This window comes from Danio aesculapii, chromosome 8, assembly GCF_903798145.1.
Source record: "Danio aesculapii chromosome 8, fDanAes4.1, whole genome shotgun sequence".
NCBI classification, from domain to species: Eukaryota; Metazoa; Chordata; class Actinopteri; order Cypriniformes; family Danionidae; genus Danio; species Danio aesculapii.
This window is the reverse complement of record NC_079442.1, coordinates 51,787,443-51,802,867: the sequence shown is the minus strand read 5'-3', so window position 1 is coordinate 51,802,867 and position 15,425 is coordinate 51,787,443. Positions and strand designations below refer to the sequence as shown.

Below are 15,425 nucleotides of genomic sequence, written 5' to 3'. Positions count from 1 at the left end.
TTAAATTAAATTTAAATTATTTAAATATTAAAATATAAAAACAAACAGCACAGTGGCGTACTGTAATCAAATAAATAAATAAATAAACAAACAAATAGTAAAGTTTGGCTCATATAACCAGAATCCAGATATAAATAAAACTGTAAAGTTTGGTGTGTTTAACCAGAATAATAGACAGAAATAAAACGTTTATTTTAAGTAATCAGAATATAAAAAGAATAAATCTGTAAAAGTTTAGCCAAAATAATCAGGATAAAGATAAAAATATTGTTGTAAAGTTTGGGCTTGTACTGTAATTGTTGCTTTTAAAGATAAATATTGTAATTAAAGTCTTCAGATAAATAAATAAAAGTGCAAAACACATGTCGGCCCCAGTGGTGTAGTGGTTAGTGCGTCGACACATGCACTCCGGTGCTCACGGCGACCCGAGTTCGATTCCGCCTCGCGGTCCTATGCCGATCCTTCCCCTCTCTCTGCTCCCCACACTTTCCTGTCAATACTCTCTACTGTCCTCTCAAATAAAGGCGAAAACCCAGAAAAAATTATTAAAAAAAAAAAAAAGTGCAAAACACACTTTAAAGGGCACCTATGGTGAAAAATCTACTTTTCAAGCCGTTTGGACAGAAATGTGTTTAAGTACAGTGTATAGACGGTCATATTGGGGTGATATAAGCACACCCAGTGTTTTTTTTTTTCAAATTTAACAACATAAAAACAGTGGAGCTGTCTTCAGATCGACCGCAACTTTACGTAGGAGAGCGGTCCCCCCACCCACCAATATTGATTGACAGCTGCACGTATTAACATGTCCCGGTAGTCACGTGTATAATCATATCATCAAAAGAGGACGAGCGCAAAACAGCCGGGAATAAAAGGTGTGTTCAGTTCGCTAGGATCATCAATCATCATCAAACGTGATCAAGAGTGAGTTTTACAAGTTTAACATGTTTTAAAACAGAGCATGTGTGTAATCAATTACAGCGATTTACATCAGCTTCACTTCATCAGCACAGCCGCGGGTCAGAACAAATATAAAGGAAGACGCTTCAATCCCGGTTTGTGGACGTTAAATCAGGTTTATTTTGTACATTAATATAACAGATATCCACACAGCAGTGGATATTACCAGTATCATGTTACATATGCGTGCAAAACGAGTGCAAAGCTTAACGCGCTGTCTCTCTCTCTCTCTCTCTGTGTGTGTGTCTGCGTGTCTGAGCTATGAGTGTGTGTGTGTATGTCTGCACTACGTTTGTGTGTGTGTGTGTGTGTGTGTGTGTGTGTGTGTGTGTGTGTGTGTGTGTGTCTGCGCTATGTGTTTGTGTCCTTGCTGTGTGTGTGTGCGTGAACTTTGTAATGACATTGTGTGTGACTCATTGTTGCAAATCCACAAAAAAAATGCATCAAATACTGATTGTTAAAGTTCTTACTGTAGTATTTCTCACACACGTTATGTGAGATCTGCTTCCTGAGGCAGCCGAGGGCGGCGATTGCTGACAGGCACGTGGGAACGGTGGGCGGGGAGGACTAGCCTTAAAGGGCCAGTACAAAAAAACAGCAAAACCTTTTTTCTAGCTATAATATAGACACTTCAAACTGCTATAATAAATAATCTGATGGGTGTTTTGAGCTGAAACTTTACAGACACATTTTGGGGACACAAAAGACTTATATTAAATATGAAAAGAGGGGTAAACTAGGTGCCCTTTAATGTGCATTTAAGATATTTCCTTTGCATTAAGACGATGAAAGCAAAACAGGACAAAATTTTTTTAATAATTAGCAGTGATTACGCAATGATTAAGCCTAGGTTTAAAGAAATCTGAAAATCAAATACTATGGAAGTCAATGGTTACATGTTTCCAACATTTTTTAAAATATCTTCTTTTGTGCTCAACAGAACAAAGTCAAATAAGGTTTTAAATGAGTAAATGATAGCAGAATTTTCATTTTTGGGTGAACTATCCCTTCTAATTTCTGTCTTTTCTTCGTTCTAAGCATTAATGCTTCTTTTTTGCTGTGTTGTTAAACATCACCCTGATAAAAAATGAAATTCAAGTACTTCTAAAGAAGCATGGGAACCCTGCTAATGCATTTATATTAGTATTAATAATAATGTAAATGTTTCCTCACACATTGGTGTGTAGCTGGAAGTCTCCTGCTTTGTAGCCCAGAGCGAAGTTGTTCTGGGCCAGTTTGGACTTGGCCGTGTCGAAGGCCATCTGATACCCAGCTAGCCAGCCTTCATAACCCAGAACGGCAGCGGCGTGAACCGTCGGTCCAGCCAGATCGAAATCTAGATCACAGCCCACGTTCATGTATTCACGCTTATATCCCGTCTTCAGCTTAGCACTTTTCTTCCTAAAAAAAAAACCAGGATGACAGAGATGAACTTTACTGGAATCAGTTTACAAAAGGCAAATGCTGCAAGTGAAAGGTCTGTTTGTACTGAAGTGAAATTAATCTGTATAATATAATATAATATAATATAATATAATATAATATAATATAATATAATATAATATAATATAATATAATATAATATAATATAATATAATATAATATAATATAATATAATACAATATAATATAATATAATATAATATAAAATAAAATAATATAAAATAATATAATATAAAATAATATAATATAAAATAATATAATATAATATAAAATAAAATAATATAAAATAATATAATATAATATAATATAATATAATAATAATTGGTATAATAATATAATATAATATAATATAATATAATATAATATAATATAATTGGCATAATATAATATAATTGGCATAATATAATATAATTGGCATAATATAATATAATATAATATAATATAATATAATATAATATAATATAATATAATATAATATAATATAAAATAATATAATATAATATAATTGGCATAATATAATATAATATAATATAATATAATATAATTTAAAATAATATAATATAATATAATATAATATATAATAATTGGTATAATATAATATAATATAATATAATATAATATAATATATAATAATAATTGGTATAATATAATATAATATAATATAATATAATATAATATAATATAATATAATATAATATAATATAAAATAATATAATATAATATAATATATTGGCATAATATAATATAATATAATATAATATAATATAATATAATTTAAAATAATATAATATAATATAATATAATATATAATAATTGGTATAATATAATATAATATAATATAATATATAATAATAATTGGTATAATATAATATAATATAATATAATATAATATAATATAATATAATATAATATAATATAATATAATATAATATAACATAATATAATATAATATAATTTAAAATAATATAATATAATATAATATAATATATAATAATAATAATTGGTATAATATAATATAATATAATTGGCATAATATAATATAATATAATATAATATAATATAATATAATATAATATAATATAATATATAATAATAATTGGTATAATATAATATAATATAATATAATATAATATAATATAATATAATATAATATAATATAATATAAGTAGTTGGCGGTTCATTCCGCTGTGGCGACCCCTGATTAATCAGAAACTAAACTGAAGGGAAGTATAATATTCATTCATGTTAAATAAAAATATAAAGACTTCATAAAGTTGATTAAATCATTCATTTACTGTAAATACTGAATATCTGGTTTCTAAAATTGTAGAATGTATTACATTATTAAATAAATATGTGCGTGCGCGTGTGTGTGTGTGTGTATACACATTTATACACATATTTATTCTATCTTTTATTTGAAAAAGTACTGAATATTTGGGCTTAAATATATTATTATAAGTTATTCTAATATTTAGTATTAGTTATTGATTAACTTATCATAAAAATAAAATATATTATTTTTACACAAACTATAATATCATTCATAGTCATTATTAAAACTAATTTTTCAAAACTTTTTAATTGAATTAAAACTTTGAATGAAACTTTATTACTGAATACATTATTATTAATATTCAAATCATTGTTGGACTCTTCTGATTTCTGTATCAACTGTAATGGATAATCAACAAAACAATAAAAGCTAAAATATTTTTATTATTAAACTTTAAGAAAAGATCACATACCCAGTGTTGGGAACAAATGAAGTGTCCAATCCCAGCTTCAGGCCTTTTGTCAGCTACAAAGAAAAATAACATCATATAGTGCATTATGATTGTTGCATTTGAAACATAACTCTACACTACAAAAAAGAAAGAAAAGGGGAAAACAATCTATTTAAAATAAAAATACAGTACTTTACAAACAATATCCACTCTTTTTTGGTAGGAAGATTCTCATCCAGCCATTTCCTAATTACTGCTTTTTATATTAGCTGCCAATAACACTTTGAGGAGCTATTTCAATATAGTGCAGCATGTATATTAAGTTATCTCAAAATATAATGTTTGTATGTGTATTCAGGACATTTTAAATATTAACTACAAAATATTACTTTAAAGACATCCACTGTACCTATTTTTGAGCGTCTATATCAGGCATGGGCAAACTCGATCCTCAAGGGCCAGTGTCCCTGCAGAGTTTTGCTCCAACACTAATCAAACACACCTGAACACCCTAATTAGTGTCTTCAAGATCACTAGAAAGCTACAAGCAGGTGTGTTTGATTAGGGTTGGTGCAAAACTATGCAGGGACACCGGCCCTCCAGGATCGAGTTTGCCCATCCCTGATCTATATCCTGAATAATACATTCAGATTTAATTATCATGAATTAATTAAGTAATTTCTCATCATCTTTGTGTTTATTCTACTAAGTGAACTAAACATTTGCATAAAACATCCTTTTTCTGTATTATTTGTCATTTCAGTAATAAAAAAAACTGTGTTCTGGTCAACTCTGTTATATCTAATATAAAAAAAGGCAATCTGTTAAGCACTGATAGAAAGAGCATGTGATTCATTTCATGTGGCTGTAAACTCGAAGGCATTGAGGCGTGTTGTACAAAAATTTGTAGATTCGTTATGTCAACTCTGTTACTGTCATATTTCAGTGAATTTCTCATTTACTTTTTCAAAACAATAACATGATGAGAATACATAAAATTATGTTGTAGATATGCCACATGGTCTCTGGTTTGAGGTTAGCATCTGGAGCTAAAGCACATGTCCACTCTTACTGATATATTAAGCTTAACATAAGGCTATATTTGTAACACAGATGCAGAAAGATCAACGATTCCTCTCACGTTGAAGCATTGTTGCATTGTTTTACATTAATATTGGATCTAGTTTATCGTAAACTTTACATTTGTTATTGACAGTGATGGGAATAACGGCACTATTAATAAACAGCGATAATCAAATCAATTTCTGGTTCCCCTTTTACAGTTACTGATAGTAAAATGCGCTTTACTTTAACTGAGAACACTGAAAAGGTTTTCATGCGAGCAGTGTCTCTTTCAGCCATAGGACGTCTCTTTCTTTGGAGTGTGTGTGTGTGGTTGGGACTGGGGTGGGACATATAGCCAACCAGTGATGATGATTGGTGTGTCTGTGAACGTGGTGCAACTGAGAACGTGATGATTGGCTTAGATAGAGTACTTTTCCATCGTTTGCCAATCAGACGCAGAGTAGGCGGGTCCAACCAGTGATGATGATTGGTGGGTCTGTGAACGTGGTGCAACTGAGAACGTGATGATTGGCTTAGATAGAGTACTTTTCCATTGTTTGCCAATCAGACGCAGAGTAGGCGGGTCTAACCAGTGATGATGATAATTGGTGGGTCTGTGAACGTGGTGCAACTGAGAACGTGATGATTGGCTTAGATAGAGTACTTTTCCATTGTTTGCCAATCAGACGCAGAGTAGGCGTGTCCAACCAGTGATGATGATTGGTGTGTCTGTGAACGTGGTGCAACTGAGAACGTGATGATTGGCTTAGATAGAGTACTTTTCCATTGTTTGCCAATCAGACGCAGAGTAGGCGGGTCTAACCAGTGATGATGATAATTGGTGGGTCTGTGAACGTGGTGCAACTGAGAACGTGATGATTGGCTTAGATAGAGTACTTTTCCATTGTTTGCCAATCAGACGCAGAGTAGGCGTGTCCAACCAGTGATGATGATTGGTGTGTCTGTGAACGTGGTGCAACTGAGAACGTGATGATTGGCTTAGATAGAGTACTTTTCCATTGTTTGCCAATCAGACGCAGAGTAGGCGTGTCTAACCAGTGATGATGATTGGTGTGTCTGTGAACGTGGTGCAACTGAGAACGTGATGATTGGCTTAGATAGAGTACTTTTCCATCGTTTGCCAATCAGACGCAGAGTAGGCGGGTGTTCACACACAGTCAGTCACACACACCAACCACCAGGAGTCAGAACGATGACAAATCCAACAAGTTCAGAGGTAGCGCTTGGTATAAGCAGGAATAAGCACTACTTTTCCATGGTTGAGGTGAAAGGCAAGAATGTTTCTGTATCGTGCAGCTTATGTCCAGGGGGAAAAAAAAAGTCTCTCTGCATCAGTGACGAGTAATTCTAATCTAATCCTCATGTCATCACATGCCACGACAAAATGAGTGGCTACACAGGTGATAACAAGAGCTCTGCTACCAAAGGAGGAGACGAAGCCACGACGTTAAAGCAAATAAAACATCATTTTTCTCCACCGCAAGAACTACTCAGACAGAATTAAACTAAATATTATCTAGATATATAGTAGAGGACATGCTGCCGTTGTCCCTCACCTTGTCCCACAACAACATTAAAATAGTGTAGATTAGAGCAGTGTTTCCCAACCCTGTTCCTGGAGGCACACTAACAGTAAATATTTTGTATGTCTCCCTTATCTGACCCATTCGTGTCAGGTGGGGTCTTTTCTAACGTTCCGCTGAGTTGATTCAGGTGTGTTTGATTAGGGAGAGGTTGAAAATGTGTACTGTTGGTGTGCCTTCAGAAACAGGATTGGGAAACACTGGATTAGTGGACAGTGTTTTATATTTCTTTGATCGTCATTTGACAAATTCGCTTTTTAAAGTAACGCTACAGTTATTTTCCCTACTAATTAGTTCCTTTTATAATGATGTAACTCAGTTACTATTTGTCAGAAGTAACTGCTAACTCTAAATAATTACTGTTTTAAAGGAACGAGCCCAACACTGCTTATTGATCATTACAGTTTAAGGAAAATGAACGAAAAATGCATGAAATTATCCCACAATTCTGGAATGAGTCATAAGCGTTTAATAGTTGTATGGTCTTCTGTGGCCCGTGTACAGCTGGTGCAAAATGCTGCAGCATGTCTTTTAACAGGGAGTCGTAAGTGATACATCTAACTCCAATCTGCATGTTTTTTCTGTCTTTAACTCTTTCAGTATTGTCTCTAGATTTAAGATTAATTGGACTAAATCGGCTTTACTACACTTAAATAATCTATCCTCTTTTTCTACACTCCCAGTTGGAATACCAGTGGTTTCTATCTTTAGACATTTGGGCATTGAGATTTCTTCTTCCTTACATACGATAGCTTTAAATAATTTTCAAGGTATTAATAATCGCATAGACAAGGACTTAAACCGTTGGTCTTTAATACCATTATCTCAAGCTCGAATTTCCACAGTTAAGATGGATGTTTTGCCTCGTATTAACTTTTTTTTCTTCCATACCACTAGCTCCTCCCATTAATTACTGGTCTAAACTACAAAAGTTAAGTTCCAAGTTTATATGGAATGATAAATCCTCATGCATAAAATATACAACCTTACAGCGTTACAAAGATGCAGGGGGCCTGGGTGTACCAGATTTCAAATTACACCACTGGGCATTCGTTTTACTCACTCGATTTACCCACTTAGGACATGGCTGAATCCTGGACCTCATGTTCCGTGGGAATCAGTGGAACTTAACTTAGCCTCTCCATACAGATTAAAAGACTTCCCATTGAAAAGTGCAAAGCGTTTGGGACCAATTATATCATATCTTCTCTCTGTTTGGCGCACAGTTGCTAAATTACTTCGTATGAAGACTAAATGGCATTCCCATAACCCTATATTTCATAATCACAGACTTCTCACAGAAATTAAGTCTTTAATTTTCCCCGAGTGGAGCGACAGAGGCATTCACACTTTAGTAGACATTTGGGGGGGAAGATGGCATGCGCTCCTCTAGTGATCTGAAGGCGCAATATAATCTTCCAGGGACATTTCTTTTATTTACGTCTGAGATCTACAATGAAAGCTTATGGTGTGCCGTGGGGAGTAAACGTTCCCTCCACAGTATTCACAGTACTTTGACATTACAAGTAAATATGAAAGCTCTCGTATCTGCTCTATATCTGTTATTTTTAGAGGCATCATACAAAAAAATGACCAATTATGAACATCTGGCATAAAGAATTGTGCGAGACAAACTCTTCTACAAATGTTGATGATTTATATTGGGACGCTATATGGACTTTAAACTTGCCTCAAAGAAGCCTAATCATCAGCTAATTCATTACAAAATGATTCATAGAATTTACCTCACACCTAGAAAACGTCACTTAATGAAACTAACATCATCTCCCAATTGTAATTTCTGCTCAAAGGATGTCATAGGTACATCCAAACATATACTTTGATAATGTCCTGAAGTAAATAACTTTTGGGATAATGCGTCACTGACCTTGAATGACATACTGCAATCAGACATACCATGCAGTCCTAAGCTTTTCCTTTTAAATGATGATTCCTCCTTTGACTTTTCTTTATTTCAGAAAAAAATATAATTTTCTGCTCTAACAGCAGCTAAAAAGAATGTTAGCTTTACGTTGGCAGCCTCCACACTCAGTAGACCGGAAACACTGGATGTATATGTTCTTGGACATAGCTAATATGGAACTGTCTGTGGCAAGGATGCATGGCGCCTCTACAAAAACTATTACCACATGTATATGTGCAATAACTCTGATAAAAGATATGCTATAGTGATTTTTCTTTGCATTTTATTCACCCTATGTAAAAAGGTGCAATGTATCTACATTTGTTAAAAGTGTTCTTGTAAGAAGTTAAATGCAGAGGTTAATTTATTATTTTTTTTCTCTCTCTTTGTTTTTTTGCTCTGATGTAATTCCTTTTTTGTTAATTATTATTTATTATTTTAGCCATGGGTGAGTGGGGTGGGGTAATAATAGAAAATGCAGTCGGTTGGTATCCTTGTCTATAACTATGTATGCAAGATTATTTTCAACTGTTCAGTAAAAATTTGATCACAAAAAAACAGGGAGTCGTAAGTTTTAAGAAAAACTATATATGTTATGCAGGGTGAGACTATTCAGACAGAGACCAAAATAATGACACAAGCAATTGATAATATAGGAAACATCAGAGAATTGCACATAATCATTTGCATGGAAGTACAAAAGCATTTGCAACTTGTTCAGAGAAATGAGAAACAGCTTTTCTGATGTCCACAATGATGTGAAGATTGAACAGGGAGTTTTGAGAATTTCAATTATGATCTGAGAAATGTACTGAAGCGTCTGAGAAAAAACTATAAGTGCCTAAAATTACAGACAATGTTCTTAAAGATTATCATCAAGCTTTTTGTATTATTTTGTATCATAATTTAGCACTTTAGGAGAAGCACTTTAGCAACGAGACCAACACCGTGTAAGTACATTTAGACCTGTTTTCAGTTGCTGTGTATGGTTAGAGAACACTTAGACTTGTTTTCAGCTGGTTGTGTATGGTTGGAGGACATTTAAACTTGTTTTCAGCTGTCTGTGTATAGTACTAGAAAAGTTTACCCACTGTGTCCTTGGTTACTGTAAGCCTCGTGGTTCCATCCCTAAGAGGGAAGAAATCACTTTCCCGAACTCTCGCATTTAATCTGCCCAGTTGGTGGAATGAACTCCCTAACTGCATCAGAACAGCAGAGTCACTTGCTGTCTTCAAGAAACGACTAAAAACTCAACTATTTAGTCTCCACTTTCCTTCCTAATCTGCAACTGCCTCTCTGGCTATACCACTAACTGTACTCTCTAAAAAAAAAAAATACAGCACTTGTTCACTGCTGCTCTTATAGTTGTGTAAATTGCTTCCTTGTCCTCATTTGTAAGTCGCTTTGCATAAAAGCATCTGCTAAATGACTAAATGTAAATTTGATCATATCACTCTGATTTTATCCACACTTCACTGTTTACCTGTACAATATAGAGTTCATTAAAAAAATTCTTTAGTTTGTCTTTAGATCCTTAAATGGTTCTGCCCCACACTACATATCTGAACTGCTACACCCCTACATACAGTCAGCTTCTTACGAGTCCCAAAAACCAGACGCAAGCTTAGAGGTGACCGTGCATTTGTGGTGGCTGCCCCCAAGTTATGGAATGCCCTACCTCCTTAAATCAGGCAGGCTCCTTCGCTGTCTCTGTTCAAATCACACCTCAAAACCTACCTTTTCTCCTTGGCCTTTTTCACCTGACATGATATCTGTTGGACTGTATATATGTAACCCTTACGGGTGCAGTTGTTTTACTACTTGAGTGTACTATGTTTTATGTGTGGATAGTGTTTTAATTCATTTTATTGTTCAGCACTTTTGTCTGCTGCTCGGTGGTTGTAAAGTGCTAGAATGAATGCAGATGTTCGAAACCCTCACCTGATCTTCCACAGTCACTTCGGTTGTCAAAACATTATCTGTGTTCCACTTCTGGTTCAAGCTCAATCCCAGTTCCTTCACTTTGTACTTGGTTTCCAAGTTTCCAGCAGCCTTTCCTGTGTCTGTGTTACTGGAGCCGCCGGTGGTGAACTCCTGACAAACCACACAGAAACAGAAGCAAGTGAGAAGATGTGTAGAAAGAGAGGAAGAACAATAGAGGAACATAAATAATTCTATGATTATGGGAGAGTTGATTAGGAGGGTTTCACAAGAGTTGGTTTGTAACAAGCTCAGGATTTCATTCAGTTTTGATGCAAGAATAATACGATGTCTATATTTATATATTATATATACAGTCAAGCCTAAAATTATTCATACCCCTTAAAGTTACTTTTAGTCAACCATTTTTGACCGGAAATGACACAGGTTTCTCCCAAAATATAAGACAAGGTACAAGAGGCATCACTGTGGAAAAAAAATTAATTTCTCAGTATTTATTTACATTTGAACAAAATCTTTAAGTCAGAATTTGCCAGGGGGGTGAATAACTTTGGGCTTGACTGTATATATTCAATTCAGTTCAATTCACCTTTATTTGTATAGCGCTTTTACAATGTAGATTGTGTCAAAGCAGCTTCACATAGAAGATTATAGTAAACTGAAACAGTGTCATTTCAGTTTAAAGAGTCAAGTTCAGTTCAGTGTGGTTTAATTTTTTTTCTTCTTTGTATGTTAATTTTATGTTTACCTTGTTTAACATTACATTTCCATTGAGTACAATCTAAAAAATGCTGGGTTGTTGTAACCCAACATTGGGTCAAATATGGACGAAGCCAACCATTGGGTTAAAGATTTAAATTGAAAATTTGATTGAAAAAATTAACCAAATTCTGGGGTCATTTACAATTGACCCAGTGTTGGGTTGGGTATACATACACACATATACAGTATATATATATATATATATATATATATATATATATATATATATATATATATATATATATATATATATATATATATATATATACATACACGCAATACCATATGAAACAATATAGTAAAGAACTAACAGTGCATTTAGTAATACTTTTAGTCAAATTTAATTTAGCAAAATGTTAAAGGGAAATGAAAGAGGTGGATGTCAATAAAGGCTTCTGCAAAATCTTAATGAAACTGATGTAAATTCATACTCGTTTTCCAAGTAGTTAGTACAAAATGAATTAGTAATTCACTTATTGTTGTCTTTGTTTTAATGCAAGACGTAGTAGGCAATAAGCTCTCTATAGCTTAAAATGAGGTGTACTTTTATTAATGCGCAACAGTAAATGGAAACATTGAGCATTTTCAGATATTTAAAATAAATAAATAATTAATTAATCTTAATTATAAATGCAATTTAGTTCAAATTAATATAAAGCTGAGGTCAGAATTATTCGCCCCCCTTTTATTATTTTTTTTATTTTTTAAATATTTCACAAATGATGTTGAACAGAGCAAGGAAATTTTCACAGTATGTCTGATAATATTTTTTCTTCTGGAGAAAGTCTTATTTGTTTTAATACGGCTAGAATAAAAGCAGTTTTTAATTTTTTAAAAGTCATTTTAAGGTCAAAATTATTAGCCCTTTTAAGCTACATTTTTTCCAATAGCCTACAGAACAAACCATCGTTATACAATAACTTGCCTAATTACCCTAACCTGCCTAGTTACCCTAATTAACCTAGTTAAGCCTTTAAATGTCCCTTTAAGCTGTATAGAAGTGTCTTGAAGAATATCTAGTTAATATTATTACTGTCATCATGGCAAAGATAAAATAAATCAGTTATTAGAAATGAGTTATTAAAACTATTAGATTAGATGTTGAAAAAAATCTGCTCTCAGTTAAACAGAAATTGGGGAAAAAAGGGGGCAAATAATTCAAGGGGCTAATAATTCTGACTTCAACTGTATGTTACTTAGTAAATATGTTTTTTTTTTGTTTTGGTATTGGTTTTTATGATGATTTAATGTAAATTTGTCATTTTATTTGTTGGACCCCAAGAAGAATAGCCACTACACTGGTAGTGGCTAACAGGGATCTAAATAAACAATAAACCTTAATATTTGCCCGGAAGAAAACATAAAAACCAGACAGCTATATTGGAGCCACATTTTATATAAGTTTAAACTGAATAATGTGAGTGTTCGAGTGGGTTTCCTCCGGGTGCTCCGGTTTCCCCCACAGTCCAAACACATGTGCTATAGGTGAATTGAATAAGCTAAATTGGCCATAGTGTATGAGTGTGAATGAGTATGTATGGATCTTTCCCAGTACTAGGTTGCAGCTGAAAGAGCATCCGCTGTGTAAAACAAATGCTGGATAAGTTGGCGGTTCATTCCGCTGTGGTGACCCTTGATAAATAAAGGGAATAAGCCGAAAGAAAATGAATGAATGAAAAATGTGAATCTCCTGCTCCATCAGCACTGTAAAACTTTCTCAATGTTAGTGTGACAGTAGAATTGGAGATGTTGAGCTGTCAGAAACAATATGAAATGCACTTCCCATGTTAAACATCCCAGTCTTACCATCTGATAGTGAAGTCCAGTAAAGAAAGCAAGAAAGACAGAAACAAGCAGATTAGAAAAGAGAAGCACAGATGCAAACTTTCAGATTCATGTGGAAGGACAGAAATACAGACGAAAACAGCGATGGGGAACATGAATCAAACACAACTGAGTCATTAAATCAGCACACTGAACATCTGGAAAATGTTTTCCCTTCAGCAAGAAGATGTTCAGAAGCAGACATGAACTGCATGGGTAGGCCTGGGTGATATAACATTCTGTGCATATTTTTATAAGCACAACTACACTCACCGGCCACTTTATTAGGTACACCTGTCCAACTACTCCTTAACCCAAATTTCTAATCAGCCGATCACATAGCAGCAACTCAATGCATTTAGGCATGTAGACATGGTCAAGACGATCTGCTGCAGTTCAAATCGAGCATCAGAATGGGGAAGAAAGGGGATTTAAGTGACTTTGAACATGGCATGGTTGTTGATGCCAGACGGGCTGGTCTGAGTATTTCAGAAACTGCTGATCAACTGGGATTTTCACGCACAACCATCTCTAGGGTTTACAGAGAATGGTCTGACAAAGAGGAAATATCCAGTGAGCGGCAGTTCTGTGGGCGCAAATGCCTTGTTGATTCCAGAGGTCAGAGGAGAATGGCCAGACTGGTTCCAGCTGATAGAAAGGCAACAGTAACTCAAATAAGCACTCGCTACAACCGAGGTCTGCAGAAGAGCATCTCTGAACACACAACACGTCCAACCTTGAGGCAGATGGGCTACAGCAGCAGAAGAACACACCTGGTGCTGCTCCTGTCAGCTAAGAACAGGAAACTGAGGCTACAATCCACACAGGCTCACCAAAACTGGACAATAGAAGATTGGAGAAACGTTGCCTGGTCTGATGAGTCTCCATTTCTGCTGCCACATTCAGATGGTCGGGTCAGAATTTGGCATCAACACCATGAAAGCATGGATCCATCCTGCCTTGTATTAACGGTTTAGGCTGGTGGTGGTGGTGTAATGGTGTGGGGGATATTTTCTTGGCCCACTATGGGTCCATTAGCACCAATTGAGCATCATGTCAACACCACAGCCTACCTGAGTATCGTTGCTGACCATGTGCATCCCTTTATGACCACAGCGTTGATATACTTCCAGCAAAATAACGTGCCATGTCATAAAGCGCGAATCATCTCAGACTGGTTTCTTGAACATGACAATGAGTTCCCGTTACTCAAATGGCCTCCACGGTCACCAGAGCTCAATCCAATCGAGAACCTTTGGCATGTGGTGGAACGGGAGATTCGCATCATGAATGTGCAGCTGACAAATCTGCAGCAACTGCGTGATGCCATCATGTCAATATGAAGCAAAATCTCCAGTACCTTGTTGAATCTATGCCATGAGGGATTAAGGCAGTTCTGAAGGCAAAAGGGGTCCAACCCAGTACTAGTAAGGTGTACCTAATAAAGTGGCCAGTGAGTGTATAACATACAGATGTAAAAAAAAAAAAAAAAATCCACCCAATTTTAAACTTAGATCACGGTTCCCAATCTTTCATGGACTAAACTAAAGTGTTCCCAATTATTTAGCTATATCGCCCAGCACTGCACATGATTTTAAAAAGGGTGCAAGAGTGAAACGTAAAATAACGCTTATGTTAAAGTGCACAGTGCAGTCATCAGATGGTAAAGGCATGGTTTATTATTTGTTTTATTTATTTATGTTTTAATGCCATATCAGCAGCATTGGCTCAGTATGTGAGGAAACAGAGAGGAAAAACTCACAACTCCACTCTGAGACTTGGTCTTCAGGTCCAGCTTAACAGTTCCAAAGCCTGAAAGGAGACAATTAGATAATGAAAAGCGGATAATTAGATTATCTTGATTGATCTGGCTATTATAAGAGTAATGTACAACTGTGCTACATCAATAGATACAAATGAGTGACAAAAAAATGTCATCAGTAATTATATGGGTCACCCTTTATTAGTTAATGTGTCCTTCCGTCAGCAACACTCACCATATCCTTTGCTGAAGATGTCTTTGGCAGATTTGCCGAGGTCAGCGTATGCAGGAGGAACGGCCATGTTTGCTGGACAGCAAAGACACAAGGAGACACTTCAGACCGTCAAATGTAACAGACACTCATCAGCCGTGTGACATTGTGCTTGTAAGTTGCACAACTTGTTTACAGCGATC

At 34.8% G+C, this 15,425-nt stretch overlaps 1 protein-coding gene across 2 annotated transcripts in view; it reads right to left on the bottom strand.

Annotated features, from left to right (window-relative positions):
- Positions 1–15,425, bottom strand: part of vdac3 (voltage-dependent anion channel 3) — a 28,013-nt gene that overhangs the window by 5,922 nt on the left and 6,666 nt on the right. For both annotated transcript variants that reach the window (XM_056464169.1, XM_056464170.1), the window contains 5 exons: positions 15,247–15,318; positions 15,012–15,061; positions 10,664–10,816; positions 4,151–4,203; positions 2,134–2,361 (listed from right to left, as the gene is read on the bottom strand). In XM_056464169.1, the coding sequence (XP_056320144.1) occupies positions 2,134–2,361; positions 4,151–4,203; positions 10,664–10,816; positions 15,012–15,061; positions 15,247–15,318 (556 nt within the window). The remainder of the gene's footprint in view (positions 1–2,133; positions 2,362–4,150; positions 4,204–10,663; positions 10,817–15,011; positions 15,062–15,246; positions 15,319–15,425) is intronic.